Source organism: Pongo abelii, chromosome 8 (genome assembly GCF_028885655.2).
Source record: "Pongo abelii isolate AG06213 chromosome 8, NHGRI_mPonAbe1-v2.0_pri, whole genome shotgun sequence".
Classification (NCBI taxonomy): Eukaryota; Metazoa; Chordata; class Mammalia; order Primates; family Hominidae; genus Pongo; species Pongo abelii.
The window spans coordinates 133,359,733-133,376,620 of record NC_071993.2 but is presented as its reverse complement, the minus strand read 5'-3'; the positions used below and the strand labels follow the sequence as shown (position 1 = coordinate 133,376,620).

Sequence of the window (16,888 nt, the reverse complement as noted above, 5' to 3'; positions counted from 1 at the left end):
GTAGCCTTTGAGTTGCCAGGGAGAGATCTGCTGATTGTGGCTTGTGGGGCATTTGCAACTCATGTGCTGAGCTCAAGAGAGCAGTCAGAGCTGGAGATTTGGAATCGAGCATCTTCTACATAGAGAACCAAGTTTTTCATAAGTATGCCCGGGCTTCATGACTGGCTGATTTTTCTAATGTTTTAACAGGAAAAAAAAAAGCTGAACCCCAATTTTCATTAGCAAAGTGTACAGATTGAGGATCTCTCTGTCCCAGAGCCAGACTGGGTTGAGATGGAAAGTTATACCCATAAAGGTTGCAAAGTCCTGCAAGCCTGGTGAAGTGATGGTCTGGTTCACGTGGTGGCTCCAAGGGGCCACACAGCCAGATGACCCACAGTCCTTCTCAAGTTCTTCATCTGCTTTTGCCTTGAGTCCTCAGTCCCAGAGCTGCATCCATCACCCCCTGAGCCCTGGGCTTTCTGGCTCCATCTCCCAACTCCAGTGGAGCTTCTCCTCCAGCCTCAGCATGCACCTCTGTCCCATTCTTCCCGTGCCATCTCCCTCCTGATGCTGAGGCTCTCATGAATGACCCAAGATACAACCAGGCAGTCAAGCAAAGGGAAGAGCAGGTGACAGTCTAACTTCAATTTTTGTCTGCAGCCATGAAATGAGAATTCTCTTTGCAGGATCTTTGTGAGGCTTGTAGTGTGTATTTTCATGGTGCAATTTGAATGTGTTTTCTAAAAAGTTAGCAATTAGCTGTAATTCTGTTTGTAATAGAAAAACTTGTTTGCGTTCGGCCTCACTTAGTACATAGTGACTCGCGGTGCCTCTGTGATCGATAGCAGCATTACTCTTTAAAGGGCTTAGTATATTCTGCTAATGTTTATTTGAAAGACATTACAGTGATGCTTTATAAACGGTTTTTAGTCAACATATGAATGGGGTATTTTTCTAGAAGACAGCTTGCATGCAAACAAACTAGCAACTTAAGCTAACTTCTCCTGACTGACAGTTTTGAAATGGTGTTTTAGGAAAAAAAAAATGGTACATGAATGTTTCCAGACATCAAATTAGTTATATAAATGTACTTTGAATGGGAAGCAAGCTTTCTGGCTAATAAACACAGTCCATGCTATTCTACCACTGGCTGTGTCTTAGAAGGCTGCATAGGCTACTCCAAAAACAATGCTCTGTGCTTTTATAATATTTTAATGTCCCTGGTTATATCAGTAAGCGTATCTTAGAAAGTATTAGCTTAAAACATTCTACACCAAAATGAAGTACATTCACATATTTTGTGCTGCGTCTTACAGGTCTTCTAGTACCTTCTATCCCCTTCTGTGATTGGTCGTACACATAGTACGTAAGAGCCTCTTCCCATATAGAAGAAGGGGGAAAGCTAAGCTGCTTTCAGCTATCAACCCAGGACTGGACCCAGTGCCTGGCTCATAAATAGGCCCTCAGTTAATAAATGTATAATATTCCTTTTTGAAAAATTTCTGAAGCGTCATTTATTATGCCCATTTTGATCTAACTATAAAAAGCATAAAAAGGGTGCAATTTGGGAAAATAGCAATCAATAATAAGTGAAACGGTATCTTGTCACTGTCATGCTGTGCAGTAGCAGTTTGATTTGTGATTGGATTTCTGTAATAAGCATGCATTTTCATTTTGTCATGCATGATGGTTTCCAAACAGCTTTTTTACCGTTTGAATCTCATAGCGATCATCCTAATTAAGTCAGTTGTCTAGTGCTGCTATAACAAATCACACCAGTTTAAATGGCTTAAAATGACACCCATTTATTATCTCACAGTCACAATCTCAAGGTCAGAAGCCCAGTGGGCATGGTTGGATTCTGTGCTTCAAATCTCACCAGGTTAAAAACAAAGTGTCCACAGGACTTCCTTCTTGGTGGAGGCTCTGGGGGAGGACCCGTTTCCTGCTCCTTGACCCACTGGCGGAATTCAGTTCTATGTGGTTGTAGGAACATGGTTCCTATTTTCTTGTGGGCTGTTGAGGGTGGTTCCCAGCTTCTGGAGACACCAGGTTCCTTGGCTCATGGCTCCCTTATGGCACCTTCAGAGTAAGCACAGTGGGTCAAGCCGTCTTGTCACATCTTTCTGACCCCAGTCATGAAAGATTCTCTGCCTTCAGGAACGCTTATGATTACATTGGGCCCATCTGAATAATCCAGGGTGAGGCCCCTGTCCTTAACCTTAATTGTGTCTTCACAGTCCCTTTTGCCAAGTAAGGTAACATATGCACACGTTCCAAAGGTTAGCACATCTTTGGGGGCTGTCATTTCAATGACCACAACGATAGACAGGGAAAGCGTTGTTATCCCATTTTCCTACTAAGAAAACTGAGGCCCAGCAGGGTTAAAAGACTGGCCCGCAGTCCATGGCCCATAGCCACCATCTGACCGTAGCCTTCTAGCCTGAGGCCTCTCCTACTATAGCCTCTTAAATGGAAAAATGCTACATTTCCAAAATGAAATAGTTCTTTGTTGCTTAAAATTATTGTTCCTTTGCAGTCAAAAGAGGAGGAATTGCTGCATCTCCATAAACTTTCAACCTAGGATGCTCCTAGAAATGGATCAGGGTGCTCCAAGACCTGGGGTAGTCCGAGGATGCTGAAATGAACTAGGTCTTAGAACCCGGCCTAGGCCTTCTTCCCATGACAAGCACACCTCCTCATCAGCCCTGCTTTCCAGTGCAGCTGGCATTGACACTGAACGTTGCAAGGGGCTGGTACCCGTGGATATGGATGCCAGGCACATGGCACTGAGGCTGCCAGTGTTCCTTATGAGCCCAGGAGGTGCGTGGCTGACAGGAAAGACTCATCCCGGCCTTGACCTTCTGCCTCCCCGCCTTGGCATCTGATGGTCCTCAGCAGGCAGCCAGGTGCTGGCAGAGATGCCTGGAGGCAGGAGAGGGCAGGCGGCAGCAGAGGTCTGAGGAGGTGGTCCCACAGCCTGGCGGGGTTTAGTGTCAGCGGGGGCCTGGTCAGAGGCTGACTTCAGCAACATGATGTCAACACACAGTCCAGCCCCCAGGCACCAAGTCACCACATGGTCCTGTCCCCAAGCCATTGTGTCAACACACGGTCCTGTCCCTGGGCCACTATGTCACCACACAGTCCTATCCCCAGGCCATCATGTCACCACACCCACCTCCACTCTTTACCTTGTATTTTGCATTGATTCAGATTTTATCAAAAGTCCTGCTGCTGCTGCTCCTCCTGCTGCTGCCACTCCTCCTGCTGCTGCCGCCCCACCCTGTCTGCCCTATTTTGCATTTTTTTTATCACGAAGATCCAAAGAAACTGAGCAGCAGGATGTGGAATCCTCTCCGGAGAGCTGAGGGTGCTGGGACCCAGCCTGGGTACATGCATTCATTGGTCATTTGTATAGTCCCAAGTACAAATGTAAGAAATTCAGCTCTCAGGGCAAGCCCTGCCTACTCTCCTCAGAAGAACAGAATGCAAGTCCATTTTCAAAGGCCAGGGTTTCCCTCCTCCTTGTACAGGGAGTCTTGTGTCCCACAGGGGACGTTGGCCTCCTAGGGTGAGGCAAGCCGACAGCCCGCAGGTCAGAGGACCCTTTGGTTGTGACAGTGTGTGACAGGCGAGGAGGGACTGGAGGCCACTGTTGTACCTCCTCAGGGGACCTTTGCAGCTTTAGGGTTTCCTCTCCGCCCCCCAGTTAGTGTTCCTCCTGCATCCCCGGCTCTTCCTGCCTGTACCCTTCATCCTACAGAGGCATCTCGGTGGCCGTGCTCCGGGTGTGGGGACTGTAATGTGGAGCACGCTGACAAATTCTTTGTCCTTGGGAGGTTTCTATTTTACTGAGGGAGATAGACTGTAAACAAGTAAAAGAAAAACAACGAATCATCACAAATGAGGAACTTTGCTAGGAAGAGACAGAACAAGGTGTATGACAACCAACAGCCCCCTTAGGAGGCTGGGGCTTCCCTGAGGTGGTGACGTCCAGGCCAGTGCCCGGAGGTTAAGCCACACAAAGGGCCCAGGGAAGATGTTTTGGCAGAGAGTCAGCAGCCACAAGGACCCAGAAGCTTCGGGAGCAAGCAAGTGACGACATCCAAGTGAGGTGACAGGTGAGCAGACGCCAGAGCCTTCATGGTGTGAAGGCCATTTGGTTTTGTTCTAAGCACATCAGGTTGCCATTGAAGGGTTTTAAGAAAGGGCATCACTAAGCTCAGGAATTCTGGAGGAAAGCCAGGGTGGATTTTCTCCAACCTCCCCTCTGTTGTGGATCAGGGGTGACAGAGGGAGATGGTCAAATAAAAGTTGAACTTAGCTGTGTTAAGTTTGAGAAATCCATGTCGTGGTGTTTTCCAGGTTGCTTTCTGATAAGTCATGTTTTCATTTCCCTCTTCCAACCCAGTAGTAAGCTCAAGAAAGGAACAGAGTAACATCATCTGCTTCAGAATTGGCCATTGTCCTCAGACAGATGCACGCGCCTGGTGGACTGTCATTCTATAGCATTCAGATGCACAGAAGCAGACCAGAAGTATTTCAGTGAATAAATAAGGCTTTAAGATGCTCTGGCTATAGCTAAAGTAATCTAAAATGAAATCTAAATGTTTGCTACAAACTTGAGGATTAACAATCATACCAGTAGCAATGGGACAAAGAACTTGAGCTGAGAGCATCATGAGGACCAAAGGTGATGTGATTGTGCCTTTTCCTGCAGGGAGGGAGAAGCAAGCTGAAAAACCAAGACTCTATCATGCTACAGAAACACAGCGAGAAGATCCTGTGCTAAAAATAATCCAACGTTTTAACACACAAACAACTTCCAACTGCATTATAAACCTAAGGATAATATGTGCCATCCTGCACATAGCATTTTAACAGGCTATTGGCTAAAGTTAATTATCCATCAGGAAAATTGTCAATAACTCAAGAATAAACATTATCATTATTTATGTAATAACAAACAGACCCCAATCCAGGGACACCCCATTATAATGCTGCCGTGCCTTAATTCCTGACTGTGTTATACTGCAGTTAATCCAATTTTGTCCTCTCTAAATTCCACAGTGCGCATATCTCCCAGGCTGTGGAACTAGCGCACTAACATTAAAGTGGTAATCAAGATTGCCTCTAAATATTCATAGCAATAAATGACTCCCTCGTGCCCCATGAATGCCAAGGCTGCAGCCTGAAGCATTTATTTAGTGCCGGCGAGGGATCTAGTTATTTTAGAGTTCCCTTGAACGCAATATTTTAATTTTGTTGTTCTGCTTGAAAAATTAGATCCCTCTGAGCTTCCAGTATTGATGGTTGAGATGAATGACTTTGGCTCTGGCTGACCATGGTCTTTGGAAGGATAACCTCAGAGTTGTGATGGGAGTGGACTTGGCCGTTGACCCTAAATCTTACTTTTTGGATGGTAATTCCCTCCTGCCTGCCAGACCTGCTGCCGTTCCACTGCCACATTAATTCACCCTCAGAATCAGGGCAGATTTTTGTAAGCTGTTGAAAATTTCTTATTCTCTAAAGAGAGAAAAACACCAAGGACCTGATGCTGTGTGTCATCCCGTCCTTCAGGGAAAATAATGAGCACCCTACAACCATGCAAAGCTACATTTATGGACTCCAGGTATTTTGTGTTCAATATGGGTGAAATGATTTAAAGTCAAGTTTGGATCAGCCTCCAATCGCACACATTAAAGAAGGGTAGCACGACATGGATAGCACCAAAAAAAAAAAAAAAAAAAAAAAGGGAAATTACTCTAATCAGCCAATCAATCAATCATCACTTTTTGCACATCTGTTTGTACAGCCAGTTCACTGGGGTGCCCTGGCCAAGTGCATTGTGGGACACCTCTGAGAGAACACAGGCACCTGGGGGCCCTAGAGGTGGGCAGCTGGGTCCTGGCCGCACCCGTCCTTGCAGATTTGCCTGGGCTTGCCGTCTCAAGGGGAGTCTGCCAAAAAAGCCTTTCTGTGAGGAAGGCACTTGCCTCCTGTGAGCACATGTGCACTGAGGGTAGAGTGTCTGATGAGTTTTGCCCAACGACAAAGCTTCCCTCCTAGGAGGAAAGAGGGATTTGGAGTAAATGCAGTATCAGTCTTGAGGTTTATCTCCCAGCCTACGTGCCCTAACGAGGGAACTTAGATCTGACTCCTAGATGGAATTGAGAGTGAAGTATAAGTACAAATAGCAAGAGCTATTTCGTGAAAAATTCTGTAATAAACTGGGACATCAGCCCAGGTCCCATAATACAGTCACACACAAAAGCAAGTGTTCATGCACATGCATGCATGCATACAGGTAAATAGGGATATCAATAAATGTCAGTGCCTTATGGCCTAAGAGGCAGTGTAGTAGATAAAAATATATCGATCCACTTGAACTTTCAAACTTAAAAAGATATTTTCTTATGACTTTGGAGGAAACAGGAAGCTGTTGAACATTGCCATGACTTTTTTTGTCACCTTTGTTGAGGAGAACTTGCCTCCAAATTATAATGCTTCTCTTGCAGCAGAACCCTTTCCTTCTCTCCTACCCAGCATCCCATAGGAAGTGGTCCTTTCCTCTCTAGAACGTCCATTCCACAGACCTCTGTCCAGTCGCTCAGTCTGTAGCCCTTTTTTGGCCAGCACCTACAGGCTCCTCTTATCTGCTGGCTCCCTCACCTCCAGCCTGTATTCTCCCCTGGCCTTTGGCCACTCTTGGCCTGCACAGTCTCCAATCTTGGGTCACACCCTTAACCCTACCTACTTTTTCCAACCTGCCATTGAGCCCCGAACGCTGCAGAAGACAGACAAGTGTGTATGGGTGAATAAGAAATAAAACAACCCCAATGAAGAGAGTAAGGGAGCATCCTTTCTCCAAGGAGGACAAATCAAAGTGAACAAATAAAACAAAATTCGCACCCAGACATACAATGGCCACACTGCCAAACATGGAAGAAAAAAGATCACAAAAGCAGCTGGAGAGAAGAGATGGGTCACCTGTCCAAGGAGGCTGAGGACTGACTTCTCAGCAACAAGAATGGAAACCAAGTCATCCGTGATCGCTCGAGCCTGTAGTCCCAGCTACTTGAGAGGCTGAGGCAGGAGGATTGCTTGAGGATAGGCGTTTGAGACCAGCCTGGGTAACATAGTGAGACCCCATTTTTATAAAAAAGAAATAGAAACAGAAGACAGTGGAGCAGTCCTAGGGTGCTGAGATAGTAGAGGTGAGAAGACTCACCAAACATCAGGACTCAGAGTAAAGCTGTAGTAATTAACACAGGGTGGCACTGGTGCATGGACAGACAATGAGACACATGGTGTTAGCTCAGAAACAGATCTCCACATGGCTGCTACAGATACGGTGGAAGGATAGGTTTTTTTTTTTTTTTTTTTTTTTTTTGAGATGGAGTCTTGCTCTGTCATCCAGGCTGGAGTGCAGTGACGCGATCTCAGCTCACTGCAACCTCTGCCTCCCAGGTTCAAGTGATTCTCCTGCCTCAGCCTCCCGAGTAGCTAGGATTACAGGAGCACACCACCATACCCAGCTAATTTTTGTATTTTTACTAGAGATGGGGTTTCACCATATTGGCCAGGCTGATCTCAAAGGCCTGACCTCAGATGATCCACCCACATCGGCCTCCCAAAGTGCTGGGATTACAGGAATGAGCCACGTGCCCAGCCAGGAAGGATAGACTTTTAACAAATCGTGCTGGAACAATTGGTTAATCACATTTTCTCTAAAGTAGAGTTGGACTCCTACTTTGTACTGGACACAAAAATCAAGTCTGGATGGGACTTAAATGTGAAAGGCAAAATTATGAAACATTTAGAAGATAACACAGTCTGCTTTTTGATCTTGGAGTAGGGAAGGATTTCTCAAATAAGGCACAAAGACTTTAAACCATGAAGGATTTTATTAAAATTAAGGCATTCTGTTCATGAGAACACACTTAGGAGGATGAAAAGATAAAGCCCAAACTGGGAGAAGATATTTGTCCCACATTAAACAGAGAAAAGCATAGCTTCCAGAATGTAGAAATAACTACAAATTCACAATGACAAGAGAAAGGGAGGAGGAAGAAAGCAGGAAAGAAAATGGTCAGAAAACATAAGCAAGTATTTCACAAGAGAAGAAAATCAAATGTTCCATAAACGTAAGCAAAGGTGCTCTCTCTTGCTACTGAGGAGGGAGGCGTAAAGGAAAACCCCAGTGAGCTGCAGTTGCACAGTCAGCAGATTGGGGCTGCCTGCCTTTTTAAATTTTTGCCAGATATTCATGAGGCTATGGAATGAGAGAAACATTTATAACCCATTTGTACTGTGGAAAACAATTTAAAGATCCCTGGTAAAGTCAAAAGTGCAAACTACACCACCCAGAGTTTCCATCCCAGATTAGCCAGGGAAACTCATGTCTGTCCAGCAAGGCAGGGGTCCCCAACCTCTGTAGCCTAAGAACCAGGCCACACAGCAGGAGGCGAGGTGAGCTGCAGGCTGAGAAGATGCATCTGTATTTAGAGCAGTTCCCCACTGCTCTCATCACTGCCTGAGCTTCACCTCCTGTCAGATTAGCGGAGGCACTGGGTTCTCATAGGAGCACAAACCCTATTGCGAACTGTGCACGCGAGGGATCTAGGTTGTGGGCTCCTTATGAGAATCTAATGCCTGATGATCTGTCACTGTCTTCCATCACCCCCAGATGGGACCATCTAGTTGCAGAAAAATAATCTCAGGGCTCCCACTAATGCTACATTATGATGAGTTGTATTTCACTATGTATTACAATGTAATGACAATAGAAATAAAGTACACAGTAAGTAATAATAATGTGCTTGAATCATCCGAAAACCATCCCCCACCCCCCAGCCCTGGTTCTGTGGAAAAATTGTCTTCCACAAAACCGGCCCCTGGTGCCAAAAATGTTGGGGACTGCTGTAGTAGGGGACATGTACACAAGAACATGCATAACAGTGTTTTGAGAACAAAAAGGGGTGGAGAGAATGCCAAAGTCCACCTGTAGGAGAAAGGACTTACATACTGTTTGTACAATAGAATACTACATAGCAATGAAAATAGATGGACTACAGCTATATACAACCATGTGTATAAATCTAACAAATATAAAATTAAGTAAAAGAAACCAGTCCAGTCATAGAAGAATGGACAAAGTATGAGACCATTTTTATAAGGTTCAAAACTGGGTAAAACTAAACAGTGTATTACTTAGGAATATGTACACTAGAAATAAAACTGTAGAGGAAATCAAGATAATGATTAATAGAAACTTCAGCATGACGGTTACCGCTGGTTGGGAATAAGGGAAATGTAATAAAGAATTTAGCATGAAGAGGTGTATGAGATGAATTTCCTCTCCCTTCCCCCCAGCAAATTCCTATATTGACATCCTAACCCCAGTACCTTAGAATGTGACTGTATTTGGAGAAAGGCCCTTTAAAAAGGCAATTAAGGTAAAATGAGGTCATATGTGTGGCCCCTAATCTGATATGGCTGGTGTCCTTATAAGAAGAGATCAGGACATAGACATGCAAAAGGCCATCTGTGGACACAGTAAGAAGGCAACTGTCTCAAAGCCAAGGAAAGTGGCCTCAGAAGAAATCAAACCTGCCAATACCTTCATCTTGGACGTCTAGCTCCAAAGCTATGAGAAGATAAATTTCTGTTGTTTAAGCCACACGGTCTCTGGTGTGTGTTATGACAGCCCCACCAAACTAATACAGGGGGCTTCTAAGATTATAGAAATAGTCTGCTTTTTCAGCTGGGTAGTAGGTGCCCAGGTGTTTATTTTATTGTTGTTTTTCAAATTGTACTTATACATTTTATATACTCTTGGATGTACTTTCCCAATTAAAATAATAGAACAACAATTACTGCCAAAACATTTCTGGCCCATTGATTAGCATTTAATCGATTTATTCAGCAAGTGCAGTTCTTTAAGCATTCAATAAAAGACACAGTTCCATTAGGGTAATCAATATATCATTTTTAAGGAAAGGAATGCCGTATTTTACCAGTACTACTTCATCATCTCCAATGGGTAACAATCAAAAGAAAATGGAATGAATACATGCTTTTAAGAAGTCTAAGGCAATTAGTGGTCTTAAATTAAAATAGCTGTCCATTCTCCCCTCTATTGATTTCTCCTTTATTAGTCATACCTCAACAAATGTACATAAAGATCTTCCCTGAAGGAAAATATATTCTTCTGCAAGATGTTGACATTGGACTCTCCTAACACTTCTAGTACTTTATGTGGAATTACTACAAATGTTAATGCTTAAACTACCTCAATTCTTTGGGGAAAAGGGATGTTGCAAATAATATATTTTTATTCACATATAAAATTGTCAGGATTTCCATTTAAGGTATGTGATCTGTGCATTGATATCTTAGGCAAACACTATTTGTAACTAAAGTTATATATAACTTTATATACATACATATGAAACATGTAGTTATTCATATATACATACATATGAAACATGTAGTTATATGCACACACGTATACATACATATGGTGTATTTGGGCACATTTTGACAGAATATTGAGACATATTTTGTTGTAATATTTTATTGTAAATATAATTAATAATCTTGTTCTTCAAACATAAAATTAATGGGTACATATTGCAAACCCTGGAGAGGACATTATGGAAGTGTTTGTAGTTCAACCCGGGTGTCAGCAATTATAGGCAACTATGCAAGAGTCCCTGTGATGGGCTCGAAAGCAGATACCTGTAGGGGCATAAGAACACTTTGACACACTACACTACAAAGAAATGGTGCATGTTTCTTGGCATGTAGGATCAAATACATTAATTTTCAAAGTCGAGTAACACTCAGAAATGCATACAGTTCTTATAAACACCAGACAGTATCAAAATATATAAATTCGGTGTGTTTTTGTAGTCTTTTGCTAGAGTAAATCCATCAAAAACAAGGCCTGTGTAAACCCAGAAAGGATAAATAAGAATTTAATGTATCTGGAAATTCACCAATTTAACCCTCAAGTTTAAATAGCTATTTAAAATAATATCATCCCTCAGTGAAAACTGAGAAAGAAGCTCCTTGAAGCTCATAAGAAAAAAACCCTTGGATTTGTACCTAATTTTATCGCCTGAAGGCCCTGATATTTAAAATAATCTATTTCTCAGGCGGCGGTTGGATGATGTAAGTTTTAGGTCTTTATCACTGACTCAGAGCTGTCCAATAGAACATTCTATAACGATAGAAATGCTCTGTATCTGTGCTGTCCCACAGTGGTACCCACCTGCTACATTGACTTATTGAGTCTTGAAATGTGTCCAGTATGACTGGTGAACTAATTTTTAAATTTCATTTCATTTTAATTAACTTAAATAGCCATATGCGGCTAATGGCTACCATGGGAGACACAGAAAGACTACAAGAAGATATGCAAAGGGCTGCCCTAAAAATAAAGCAAATAATGTTTCAGCCTTTCTGATTCTATCCAAGTTATATGGCCTTAGTTAAGGCATGTTTCGCCTTTTTCCCAAAACTCATGTGACCTTCAGTTGTTGTGGGTTTTCTTTAAATTCTGTTTTATTTTAACTAATTCTTTTCATGTTGGATATTTGGAACCCACAATCCATTTCATCTTAAAGTGTAGTGGCATGTGGTTAGTTAAGTCATGCTGTAGCTGAAACATTATATACATTGTGAAAAGATCTTTTGAGCTCTGGAGTTACAAGACTGACTTTCAAATATGAAATATTAGAAAAGTATGTATAAACTTCTCATTCTCATGCTTTTGTACAAGCCAGACAAAGTCAACATAACTGAAGGAAGCACTAATTGAATGCGGTGGTGATCATGTCTCAGCAAGACTGAGTCTCCACGTTCTGCACTCAAGCAGTGCTGACCAGGAAGAATGAGGTCTTCTTGAGTTTGTGGTGCCTGTTCTGTGGGATGACCCAACTCTCCCTCCACTCTTGTCTTCTTCTTTTTTTTTTCTGAGACGAAGTTTCGCTCTTGTTGCCCAGGCTGGAGTGCAATGGTGCAATCTTGGCTCACTACAACCTCAGCCTCCCAGGTTCAAGTGATTCTCCTGCTTCAGCCTCCTGAGTAGCTGGGATTACAGGGATGTGCCACCACACCAGGCGAATTTTTTGTATTTTTAGTAGAGATGGAGTTTCACCATATTGGCCAGGCTGGTCTCGAACTTCTGACCTCAGGTGATCCACGCACTCCCCCTACCCCACCTCGGCCTCCCAAAGTGCTGGGATTACAGGCTTGTTTTCTTTTTTTGAGACAGGATCTCACTCTGTCACCCAGGCTGGAGTGCAGTGGCGTGACCATAGCTCACTGCAGCCTCGAACTCCTGGGCTCAAGTGATCTCTCGCCTCAACTACCCAAGTAGCTAGGACCACAGACACAAACTTCCACACCTGGCTAATATTATGATTTTTTTTATTTATTTTTTTTTTTTGTAGAGATATCACTATGTTGCCCACCTAGGCTGATCTCAAACTCCTGGACTCAAGCCAGTCCTCTGGTGCCTGGCCTTCACTGCTCTTTTTAAGCTGCTAAGAAACCTTAATTTATGTACCTTGTTGTGATGGCATTTGGCTCTTTCTTAGGTTGACCGCATCATTTATTCCCTCAATTGTCTACGCCTGTGAGTCTTATTCAGCTATTTGCAAACCAAAGCCAAGCGTTTTTCAACTGACTTTTCTTGTTTATCTTTCAGAATCATCCAGAAGTGCTGAATATTCGAATACAACTGGAAAGCAAAGAACTGATCATAAATCTGGAAAGAAATGAGTAAGTTAATTCTTGTTTATTGCATTATAGGAGAAAGTTAAGACACCATGGACAGAAAAGTGCTCTGTGATTTATATTGGGGTTTAGAAAAAAAGAATGAAATGTGTGGATTTTAATCCAAATGTGGATTTGAGGTGAATTAACTTTAAAAAATTATCTAATGGAAAAATAAAGAATTTTATCACTCTATAAAGGAACTTTATAACTCAACACTATTTTTTCATAGTTCTGATGTTTTATTTGTTCAGAGCCTGGTTGTTCAAAGATTTAATTTAAGCATCCCTGTACTGTTCAACTAACAGAGTTTCATAATTAGTTGACTTTTGACAACTCCTGGATTATATTAGGGGAAACAGCTTCAAACTGATAGAAATTATCTTCTCCCTGAGAAATACCAGGAGTTTATTTTATCTTTCAAAGCTTATCTCCAGTGGTTTGGACTATTTCTTTCATCTTCTTATTTTTAAAAATTGGTCCTTTTATGGAAAAATTATATAAATTTCCAGAAAATGGCATTATGGCTTTTTCTGGGCCACTTGGATACTATTATAAATTTTGTATGCCTTACTAACTTTGTCTGCCTCCAACCGTAAGAAAAACAACTCATTTTCTTATTCTTTACACCCTGGCTATCCCCACAGATTCCTCAGATCTAAAGGACTCCTTAATATTCTATTTCATTAGTACCATAAAAGAAGAGCTTATTAGTTCTTCTAATAAGCAATCTGTATTTAAAGATAGAAGTCAATTTTCCAAGTCCTGCTTGGTCAAAATAGCAGTTTCTCTCTTCCAAAAGTACTGGTTCCTGTTCCTCACCCATCAGCAGGATGCTGATTTTTTCTGAAACAAGAGTAGAGGTCGCAGGCCGTCACTGGGATGAGTTCTGTCAGGGACGTGGAGTCCCAGAACCTGACTCAACATCTCCCTGTAAACAACTCAGATCATTTACTTGTGTTGGTGCTTTGATTTGAGCATTTTAAGCAAGTCAGATGAAAGACGCAGTCAATCAGCAGCCAGCCCGAATGTTCGGTATCTAATGCCGCAATATATAAAAATGTATACAAAATCACACTACCTGTTCCCTGGGATCTGCAACCTGCCTCTTTGTATTTTTTTCTTACATGCTTACTGCTCACCATTAAATGGATCAGAAGCTTTGGAAACAAGAAATGAGGTGTTTTTAGTTTTTCTTGTGACTTGATCTTAAAATAGAGGTTCAGACACATGTATTGTATAATCAGGAATCCGAAGAGAAAACTGTATATTGCTTTTGATCCATCTCCCTTAGAAAAGTACATATTTTCATACTCTATTTCTTTACATAAGAATATCGAGGGGCACACATTTCTGTACATTTTTATGTATGGTTTTGAAAATATCTCAGTGGAAAAAGCTAGGCATTCCCTGAAAGATCAAAAGAATATAAGGCTGCTGGTGGTGATGCATTTTCTCGACGGGGTTGTTGTGGTGGGCAGCTGGATTTAGGAGTGTTCTTTATTGCATCTGCTCCCATTGTTAGACTGTTGGAAGAAACGTGGTGCACAGCATGAGGGGAGGCTAATCCTGAATGTTTTATAGAGCATTACGACTGCAGGTAGAGAAGCAAAAATCGACCTCATAAAAACCTTAAGTTGTTTTTACTATGAAAATAATATACATACCCAGTGAAGAAAACTGAACATTATAGTGGGGAAAGGAACAAATAACCCTAAAATTTTTTAAAAAGTGCTTTTACCACCAAACACAATCCTGTTTAAGATTCTGGTGAATTATATAGATGGATTTTTTTTTCTTATAAATAAGCCTTTGTTTCTTTTGTCTTCTTAGTTGATATCATAGTCTGTATGCAATTTTATATCCTACTACTTCATTTAGCTTCATAATGGACATACATTTCCATAGAGAAATAATTTCTTAGAGCCCGTCTGTTTCTCTGAGTTTGTAATGTGACTTAATAGCCTTGTCCATGATTCCCTCTGAAAATGATTTACCTTCCATTACTGCAGATACTATAATACAAGTTGACTGCTAGAGAATAGTTAATTTGTATAAATATCATTTTAAAAGGTGACTTAATTTGCTCCCTTTCAATTCTGAGTCTTTCATGAGATAATCTCAAAATTATAAAAGTTGAAAACATAAAACTCTTTTTATTTCTCTCTTTGCAACCTCACTGTCAGACTGCATTTTCAAAAATGCATAGAAAATGTTTCATATGTTCCTATGATATTCTGTAATTTTAATTGTATTACTTGTACCAATTTTAGAAATTCCATTATATGAAAAGTAACATTTTCTGAATAAGAGGATGCCAATATTACTGTTTTAATGATGCGTTACCAAAAATACTTCAGTATAACAATTTTTTTGCAAAAGATTACGTATCTATTCCAGATTAACTATACCTTTGATGCAGTGAATACTAAAAACAAAAAAAAATCAAGTAGAGTGAAATGCTTGTGCAGTACTAGCATGTAATGCTGTTAGACACCAAAGGCAATCAATCATTTAGTATATAATAGAATTTTTAATTTGCATAGCCATTGGCCCGATAGATTCAAGTCAGAGAGTTTTTACAAATGAAACTGTAAGAACCCAGAAATAAAAATATAAGCAGAGGCCATTTACATGTTTAACAATGAGTACAATAAAGGGCCTGACCAATCAGGATGAACAGCTGACCAATCAGAAGGCAAGCTGGTTAGTATATCGCTCCAACACCTTCAGCCCCAGAGTCAGCCCTGTGCTTAAAGATGTTTTACCTAAAAGTACGTCAATAGGAGACTGATTCAATAATCAGCTATGAAACAGGATACCATACAACAATTTAAAATGATGAGACTTTTATTATAAAAAAGTTCATGGTATATTCAATGTAACTAGCATGTTAGAAAATAGTTGTTTCCTGCTAGTGTTTATTTTTTAAAAAATGAAAATAGTTTACATAGTATTCAATTTTAATTTTAAAATTATACACATGACATGTATCTCTGAGTAGGAAGATTATAGAAGATATTTACTTTCTTTATTGTATTAATGTTTCGCAAAAATAAAATATTACTTTTAAAATTAGGAAAAAACATTCTTTTGAAGGAAAAAAAACTATCGTAAAAACTTGATAATGGTTGAAAAGAAGAATGCTAACATATTTATTATTCCTAAAAAGAAAATGATAAAGGTTATTTTGAAAGGCCTCTGGAAGGCCTCTGGTGACTTTTAAAGAGCAAAAAATATCTACTCATTGAATATTGGTTCTTTAAATATCCAGAAGTTTGCTGTAATTGAAAAACCTGCTTAGAAACCACAACCTAAATTAAAGCGGTCCTAGTCCCTTAAACCTATAGCTAATGCTGAGAGTCATCTAATTAACCCTACTCAAAATGCTTCTGCAGTGAACCGATTCTTCATGGCACAGGGCTGAATTTTTATTAAATAGTTTTTCAGGGAATCTCTTTTATTTGCCTTCTAACATCCCAATTTATGAAAAGATTGGACGCTGTTCACTTAAAATCTGTATTTGTATAGCCCCTGAGAAGCATTTTTCACAATATTGCTGTCTGCCTATGGACCTGCAGAAACCAGGTTGATAACTTTCATACCTCTACTAGATCCCCATGGACTCTCAGGCCATCCCTTACACAGGTATTCCGTGAAGTTGTATCTTTGATCAAAATGTTTTATTGGACAGGCTGGCCAGCTTCGGCGTCAGTTTTTCCAGTTTAGGATAATGAAGAGTGATGGCGGTAGATCACGTTCCCTACATCTCTCAATCCCAGCATGCCTTCAAGTTCTGCTCCCATCACTGATTGAAGGCACTTGCCATGGGAAGTCCATAGCCCATTGAATTTATGTTTGGGGTATCTCTGGGATAGAATAACTTCAGCACTGACTTATTTTGCCTAGAACGATTCCAGACATCTCTTACAGGGCAACTTTAATTAGTATTCACTCTAGAACAATAACAGAAAGGGCATTTTAAAATGGCTAAACATGGGTATAAATATTTGGAAAGGCATTTATCTTAGATCATCTTTCAGAATATCATGGTACAGAATGGAGAAATGTAACCAGTGTGGAGATGGCATTAGATGATTTAGTTGGCTGAATCACCATC

General features: G+C 41.0%; 1 protein-coding gene across 2 annotated transcripts in view; it reads left to right on the top strand.

Annotated features, from left to right (window-relative positions):
- Positions 1-16,888, top strand: part of ADAM12 (ADAM metallopeptidase domain 12) — a 377,221-nt gene that overhangs the window by 103,488 nt on the left and 256,845 nt on the right. For both annotated transcript variants that reach the window (XM_054523029.2, XM_024253866.3), the window contains exon 3: positions 12,701-12,774. In XM_054523029.2, coding sequence (XP_054379004.2) covers positions 12,701-12,774 — 74 coding nt within the window. The remainder of the gene's footprint in view (positions 1-12,700; positions 12,775-16,888) is intronic.